At 32.9% G+C, this 8,711-nt stretch overlaps 1 protein-coding gene across 1 annotated transcript; it reads right to left on the bottom strand.

Moving 5' to 3' along the window:
- Window positions 1-1,058: 1,058 nt before the first annotated feature.
- FLS1 (flavonol synthase 1) lies at window positions 1,059-8,370 on the bottom strand. Its single transcript, XM_079064631.1, has 3 exons — window positions 7,865-8,370; window positions 1,843-2,170; window positions 1,059-1,388 (listed from the first exon to the last, which is right to left on the bottom strand). The coding sequence occupies exons 1-3, from the start codon at window positions 8,329-8,331 to the stop codon at window positions 1,176-1,178; spliced, it is 1,008 nt and encodes a 335-aa protein (XP_078920757.1). The 5' UTR covers window positions 8,332-8,370; the 3' UTR covers window positions 1,059-1,175.
- Window positions 8,371-8,711: the final 341 nt, after the last annotated feature.

The following is an 8,711-nucleotide window of genomic DNA, read 5'->3' as shown; positions in this document are numbered from 1 at the left end:
AACTAAAGGTACGCCCAGCGTACCTCCTTTTGGTCACGATCTAGAACTCCTCGAGTACGCCCAACGTAACTGAGCGTACGCCCCACGTTCGTCGATCTGTTGGATTTTGGGTTGTTGCGTCTTAGGCCTTGCATTCCTTTAGGCCACTTTATTGGACTGGCTGTTTGGGCATTGGGCCACCTGAGATTTATTATTGGACAAGGAATTATTGGGTTTTAGGATAAGGCCCATATGGGTTAGGCCCAATTTGGAAAATTGGGCCATTAGCGGGGTTTTGTGGATCTTGTAGTTTTGGGCCTTTTTGGTTTTTGGGCTTGGGCCTCAATTTTGGTTCATGATTGGGTCAGGGGTAAAATGGTCATTTTACCCCAAGTATGGATTGGATCTTATTTTGGAACCCAATTGCTAATTGGGTGTTATTTTGGTATTGATAGCTCGGGAAGTCATCACAGCAGTAGCTAGGGATTTTTTCACTGAGCTTCTACATTCGAGGTGAGTCTCCTCACTGTTCTATGGGTCGAAGGCACCAATGCCGGCCCATTTGGTTTATGTATTGTAGGAAGACCCGAGGGTAACCCTTGGCAGTTTGTATGAAAGACCAGGAGGCGGCTCCTAACAAACTGTATGCAAGACCAGATTCTGAACTCTGACAGTTAATTAGTTAAGTACTGTAGATTGTATGCTTATAAATACAAAAAAAGTTATAAATACAAAAAAAGTTAGGAAATTCGTCATAATTAAATATAGAAAAGAATAGAATCGATATTTCTCCATATAGTTTGATATGTATATTGATTTTAATTCTAAATGTATTGATTTATACAAAAAAAAGTGATAATTAAAATTGGTGGCATCCATTTAGAAATGTTTTTTTCTCTTACAACAGAAATATATGAGAACTTTTAGGTTATTAGATTGACCATTTTATACATGTGAGCAAGTCCATTAAAAATTAGTTCCTTTTAAGTTTTTATAATATATAATTAATTTTTGTATTTTTTATATTATGGTTATTATATACTGTCTCTATGGAAAAAAAAAATTCTTGCCTCCACCAATGCAGTCAACTAATTTTATGCTTAAACAACCTTAAACCAAAATCCAATAGTCTAGTATTACAAATTACAATCCCATATTCAAGAAAATCAAAGCAAAAACACACACACACGAATATATTATTGTGGAAGCTTGTTTAACTTGCAATAGACATAATCTTTGTACTTCTTAGTCTTGTATTTTGGTGGATTGTCTTGATTAATAAGCTTTGGAATTGGTCCGACCTCAAACTCTGATGGTGGCTCTAAGAACATTGGCCAAGACATTCTTGTCTTCTCTTTGTTCACTATTGTTCTGTGATACACACTCTTATATATTCCATTGCTCAATATCTGCCAAACACAAAAAATATATCTTTTTTATTTGTATTGGCTTTTAGCATTTGTAAAAAAATTCTATGAATGATATAAAAATCATTATATCTTTGTTACAATGACCATACACATATAGACTCATCGTTACCGTTCGTTTGTATTGTTTCGTTACTTAGTCATATAAATATCAAAGAGCCATAATAACCATTAATAATCTCAGTTATAGTGACATAAACTAAAAACTTTTCTTTTTGTGTTGTCCAAACATTTGAAAATCTTTCAATCTTTAAGGATGAAAACCATCCTAGCCCTCTTAACACTAAAACATATACATATATAGAACAGATACACAAAAACCTATAATAACACTTTTATCTTTAAGGGTGAAGGTCATCCTATGCATGATTAATATGGATAGAGATACAGATACGGATACAAATAAAGATGTAGTAAATGAAGTGAGTTGGTTTACCTCCATTTGGTCACCAATGTGAATAATGAGAGCATTAGGGATGTATGCAACATCATACCAATGGCCATCTTTAAACACTTGTAGACCTTGAACTTCATTTGGGACAAGTATGGTGATGGAGGACATATCTGTATGGGGTACAACCCCAAGAGCAAGTTCGGGACATGGGCATGGTGGGTAGTAGTTTATTTTCAACATGTAGGTCAAGTCTTCACCACCCAACCCTTGTTTTATTTCACCCTCTTCTAATCCAAGTCCTTTTGATAGGAATCCAAGCAATTTGTTTGCTACCCCTATCAACATACTTGTGTATTGCTCGTTTGTTTCCCTGAATAAAATCAAATTTACATAATCATACAAACCTTTCTATTATCTAAAATATCCAATAAACTATTATTCATAAGTTTTATGATGTTTTCTTATCAATTCGTATTATAGGCAATTCAATATTTTTAAGATTACTTAGGTAAATTTTGTTGTTTTGAATGATGATGTACGTTTTTTATTATATGCAAAATCCAACCTACACACTTTTTGTATTCCAACTGTCATAAGACATCAGAATCTGATGTTGAAACCTGTGATAGTATTCTGTTTTACCAAAAATGTATAAAACCAACTTGGTTCTGAAATATACATTGTTAAATTTATTATTCGACTTAAAACATATATTTATAAAAAGTACAAAACTGAATATAACTAAAGCATCATTATATGTGTTTAACATTTTAACTCTTTTAAAAGAAAAGTTAATAATTATTATAACCTTTTTCACTTTACATAAAACAAAATATGTGTGTATTCCCATAATAATGTCACTTAATGTGATTGGTTAATTGTTATTCCTTCGGGAGCAAGTCCCTGTTTTTCTCCAACAACACTCCCTTTCCCCAGAAAACTTTAGGGAAATTCTATACGTACCCCCAAATTGTTTTGTATATCCTTCATTGTGAGTGAAATAGTGTGTGGACACATATGATTTAACTTATATGAATGAGATGTATCGTATAGTAACATTCAAGCTTTATTGTAGACCATCTTAGTCTAGTATATCCTAACCTAATTATTATATGGTGGTGCCACTAAAAAATGATAAAAGTTTAAAAAAACATAAAAAGATAAGTTGACTTCCAATGAAAAATAGTCAAATTCTTGGTAGGAGTGTATCTTGAAACTAGACTAAGGCTAATGGGAGAGGACTGGGAAAATGTCACATCCTTAGCTCGGCATGTCGAGTTCGGCATGCCAACTCGATAACAACTTGTAAAGGAGAGAGGTAATTATTATCAATTTCAATTTTACCATAATAAATATCAACAATCATCTTAATTTCTTATCACTCTTAACCATTTAATGTTCATATCTCTGCTTATTTTACCTCTCTCAAAATATCTTCCTCAAACGCTCAACTCGTTCCCTGATTGTACCTTGGACCACGATAGAGGATGTCATTTTGGCTCGTGCATGGGTCAATGTATTGGAGGACCCGAGGGTCGGAATCAACGGAAGTAGGTCATCATTTTAGGACAAAGTCACACAGCGTTTGCTCAACGAAATGAATCGTTGTCACTACCGAAGCAAATATCAAATCTACACCAAATAGAAGCACGCAAATAAAGTGTAATAGAGTTCTACGTTGTCTTTAATAAAGTCAAACGTGCTTGCCCAAATGGTGAAAATGATAGAATTGTGTTAAATACTACTCTTGCATTTTTCCACCAAGAAAAGAACAAACATCACCGTTGTGTAGACTTTTGGAAAGTTGTCAGGGGTGTTCAACAATGCGCCGGTATGGAGACTGAAGTGATGTCATTTTTATGTTTCATTTTTCCAATGTTTTAATTTCAAGTGTCTTGTTTTTTGTTATCATGTAATTGCCCTTTTGATTTAATGAAAATTTCCGTTTTATATAAATTAGCTCATTTTAAACAATTAACAAAATTTTAAAAAAAAATCCATAGCAACCCCCCCCCCCCCTTCTTAAACGACAAGAAATAGAAGTGGTATGACATGTGTGTACCACTCCCCTACCCTTAATATGTAAATAAAAATACCCGTTTTTTAATGTCAATAACATTTATTAAATTTTATTTCTATCTCTAGTAGAGACACGATCCCTTATATCTTTGATATACCTTAAACCTTCCTTAATGCGTTGTTAGAGGATCCTAAGGATAAACGGAGTCGAGCGGTTTAAACAACGGTTTAAGGGTGGTATCACTGCCATGATAATCGCGAGCAAAGGCGATACCGCCTAATAGGAGAATGCATGGGTTAACTACATCGTTGGGTCTCTCTTTCTCTCTACACTCTCTCGACTAATGGGAGAATACAATCTTTTACCACTTCAAATAACCACACATTCTTTCTAATTATGTTCCATCTTTCTTCCATTCCATTCATGTTCTCTCCAATTCCAGTATCATTTTATCCAAGTGCATTCCAATTCCAATTTAAATGGACTATTGTGAAATATCCTACAAAATCGGTTCTAGCTTAAGACACAATCGACAAAATTATAGTAATTTTCAAGAACCATCATTTTTTGTTCTGGAAACTCAAATCACAAACTACCCTCAATACCAATATCGTCAACAACAATATAAGTCACTCCCGATGCAACAATTCTACAACCAGTTTCATATTCCTCCAAAAAATCTTGGTTATAACTCGTATCCCCAATTTCCAAAATCTATTCTGAAAAATCAATACGAATATTCTCCTCCCAAAGTATCACAATTTTGTGAAGCTCAAAACCTAGAATTCAAAGAGTCTAGCGACAAACCCACTACTATCCATCAAACCAAAATGAGGAATCAAGCGAATAACTTGAACCCATCGTCGAGACCGAACGAGATTATACCAAACCGGAAAAGTCAATGAAATGGATTGAAAAAGAAAAGGAGCTTGTAAAGAGGTTTAAAATATTTAGTACTTTCTTAATATGCGTAAACATTTGATTGGAGGTTTGTTGAGCACGGTGCCTATAAAGAAACGAAAAATTACAAAGTAATATAGTTGAGAATTTTAGAATTTCATTTTAGGTTTTTTAATCGTTTTAGGATTTTTAGTTATAATTTTAGGATTTTAATTATTGTCTTTAAATTTAGATTATCATTTTACCTTTTTATTTACCATTTGTAGTACTTTATTTTATATTTTGTTTTGTTTTTTACTTCTAAATTGGTAATTTTTAATTTAAAAGATACAGAATGAGAGATTTTGAGGGATGAGATGAATGAATTTCCATATCTTATGGGATGGGAGAGAGAGAAAAAATCGATGTGGAAGTGAGGTAGCAATTAAGTTGGGAGTGATGAAAGTCCATACCTTCCACCATATCAATTTTTTATCTCTCTTACACAACATATGAAAATTTATCTCTCTTTCATCTCTCACAACTCACTCAATTTATTTATTTATTATTTTTAAATTAAACATTTACTAATTTGAAATTAAAATATAAAAAATAAAATTAAATATAACATTTCATTAAATAACATACTACATGAAAACGAGAAAATGAAAATTTAAATTCAAAAACGATAATTTTAACGGTAAAAATGATAATTAGAAAAACTAGTTATTTGTAGTTGATATGTAGGCATGTTCAATGTAATCACGTAGAGAACTGAGTGAAGTTAGTGGTGGGATACTACATCGCGCAATTCATGGATCATATATGTGTTCATTTCTTTCGCAATAGGGCATCATTATGATCAACCGGAAATATAGCAGCACACTTATTTTGTAGTATCATATTGTGTAGTAGAATGCAAATGTACATTATATCTCTTGTTCTATTCGATGACATTGACCGTGTTAGATGCTGTATTATGCTCCAATGAGATTTTAGGACGCCAAAAGCATGTTCAACGTCCATTCTTGCTGCTTCTTGTGCCGCCTTGAACCGATTTTAGCAGTTAATGGATGTGGAAGTGATTTCACAAAAGTAGCTCAAGTCTGTTATATCTGATTTGCGAGATAGTAGCCATGTTTGTATTATTTGTCGTTCAAAATAAATTTACATTTGGGTGGTAAACTAAGATATTTCTCGTTGAATAGCGATGATTGGTAGATGATGTTAAGGTCATTGTTCAAAACTGATTACACTGTAAAAAGCATGCCAAAAACATTAATCTTGTGACGTCACTGCTTCAATTATTATTGTTGGATACTTGTGATCACCTCTCATGTACTACTGGCCTCATAATTCTCTTGGGCGGTTCCTATAGTTCCAATGTATGCAGTCAATGCTACCAATCATTCGAGGATATCTATGTATGGTATATACATCGTACAAAAGTTGAATGTCGGTCGATGTTGATTGGCTCAAATATTCGGATATATATATAGTGGACAACACCATAACAGAAGTTTTGAAGACTTTCACATGAAGTTCTCACCGACATATTCAAATACATGTCTAACACGTCTAATGTGTTCTCCTATGCTAGTTGACATATCGTTAAGGTGTATTTTTATCGTGCACTGAAATTTCTATAAAACCTTGCACCCCATATTGTTTGAAAATATGAATAATTCATCTCTAAATCACTAACAATATGCATAAACAAATGTTTGCTCATCCGAAACTTTCTGCGAATTGCTTTTCATAGGTTGCATTATTTGCAAAGAAATGTTGGATCAATAGTTTTTCTACCTCTTCAGAGTCTCTTTGGACAACAGTTCTCGAATGCCTAACTGTGTGGGAACTTGCATTACTCTGAACAAGTGTTTGTGAAATTCGAAATAAAGTAGAGAAAGATGAGGATTAGCAGGTTCATTGTTGGAGGAAGATGAATAATAAGGATTTTCTTCCATAACATATTTCCTAGCGGATGGATTCATTTGTTTTTTAAAAGAGATGAATGAAATTTGAAAATGTTGTAATAGAATTGGAAATTATTTGAATGGAATTGAAGTGAGTTGATGGTTTACCCAACCGGTTCAACCACACTTTTGGTGGTACTGTCCGACCTCCGGATGGTAGAACCAACGACACATCTTTGGTGGTTCAACAAGTTAATATCTAAAAAAGTTATAAAAATATAATCATCAACATATAAAATTTAAAATATCAAAATTTTATGATAAACCAATAATAAAGCCAAAGCCAGTACCATTAATCATTCAATCTACCATCAATAATAAAGCCAAAGCCCGTACCATCAATAGAAAAAAACTTTATATTTCAAATACTATCATATATTATTATAATAATATAAAATATTATAAATATATAAATGATTCGGATCGTTTAAATGGGATAAGGTATGTGATCGGGTAATGGAATGGCATAATCAACCCAAAGCTACGAACTTTTTTATATCCAATCTTATATCCATGTATGTATCTGGCCTAAAACCCATCCCAAAAAATATGACGTCCCAAAAATTTAGAGTTCCATTTAATGTTTGATTTTCAAATATTTTTGCTGTTCCTAAAATATCTCTAAAATTGTGGGAGGCCCACGACCCATGTGACTTTCCATAATTCAATGCCATCAGGCAGTTTAGAGTTTGGACCTGTTCATTTATTTATTTCTTCGACCTCATTCTTTATTGCCATAACAGTAGATACTCTAAGAAAAATTATGATAAATGATCCAAAGTGGACATGATTGCGAAAGCACAAATGTTTAATTTATAATTTTTTTTGTTCAAATGTGTAATTATTATATTTTTTTTATTTTCTTTTTGTAAAATTGAAGTATCTATAGTTTGGACGAAATGAGGAGTAAACCAATTAAATTTGTCGAGTTTCGAAGATCTATAATTGACTGTTGATTTGTAACTATTTAAACTTAATAATTCGGTTTTGTTAATGGTTAGTAGTTCAAATAATTTGGCCACGTCCTTTAATTTGTCCAGTTTGGTTTACACTGCCTAACTAAACCATACATATTTAGTTTAATTGTAGACTAAAACAACTAAACCAAACCATACACATACAACTGTTTATTTTCCTTTCAAGAATATATAAGAAACTTAAAAGAAAAAAAGAAGAAAGTGAATGAAACCTGTAAGATGGAGGGTTTTTGGGCCAAAACTGATAGTTGATAGCAGAAGGTGGCCAAACCCTATGAAACAAATGATCCACCCAGCCTTTCTTCCCTTCCACTTCCTTTTGAAGCTTTGTGCCATACCCTTCAACACCTTTATACCCAACTGGTTTAGCAATGGCTTCTTTCTCTTCTTGTGGCAACTCAAAGAACTCTTTACCAACTTTTTGTAACTTGCTTATGACTTCACTTGGTATGTCATGGTTCACGACCTGAAAGATCCCCCAATCTTTGCTGGCTTCAAAGATTGAAGCCACCAACTTTTGGTGATCAGGGTCGTTAAGATCGATCACGGGAACCTCCAGCGTCACCCCATGGATGGTGGTAGTTGCTGGTTGTTCGTTTACTGATCTTATGAACTCAATTGGGATCGTGCCATTGAGGTTTGAGAGTGAGGCTATTTCTTGAACTCTTTCAATCTCCATGGTGTGTTTTTGGTTATTGATTCTTTGGGTTTTGGCACTCTTTATAGAAGTCGTATTTTTCATGGCTACCTACTTCTTTCTTTTTAAAAATACCCATTGAGATTTTACAAAAATGATAACAAAAATAAAAATGAAACCCCCAAAGAATGTAAATCTTGAAAATATCAAAATCAGCTTTATAATTAATATAATTTTTATTTTAGTTTTCTCCTATTTATGATGATCTTGTTTGTGTTGTTATTAATAAAAAGCGACATGTCTTGTTTGTTAGCTGATATGGAGGGACTTTTTTTTTTTTGCCAAAACAACATTGATTTTGGTTTTAGGAACATATAAACATTTTTTAAATATTGTTTTATTTAAAAAATGATTTAATAGGT

The sequence above is a fragment of the Lactuca virosa genome, chromosome 8 (assembly GCF_052849685.1).
Source record: "Lactuca virosa cultivar CGN04683 chromosome 8, Lactuca_virosa_CGN04683_v6, whole genome shotgun sequence".
NCBI classification, from domain to species: Eukaryota; Viridiplantae; Streptophyta; class Magnoliopsida; order Asterales; family Asteraceae; genus Lactuca; species Lactuca virosa.
The sequence above is the reverse complement of the archived record's forward strand: the minus strand, read 5'-3'. Positions and strand labels throughout refer to the sequence as shown.

Coding starts and splice junctions, on each gene's coding strand:
- FLS1 (XM_079064631.1), bottom strand. CDS start 8,331: ATGGAGATTGAAAGAGTTCAAGAAATAGCCTCACTCTCAAACCTCAAT. Junction 2,171..7,864: donor AAAAACCCTCCATCTTACAG/GTTTCATTCACT, acceptor GATTTTATTCAG/GGAAACAAACGAGCAATACA. Junction 1,389..1,842: donor ACATTGGTGACCAAATGGAG/GTAAACCAACTC, acceptor TGTGTTTGGCAG/ATATTGAGCAATGGAATATA.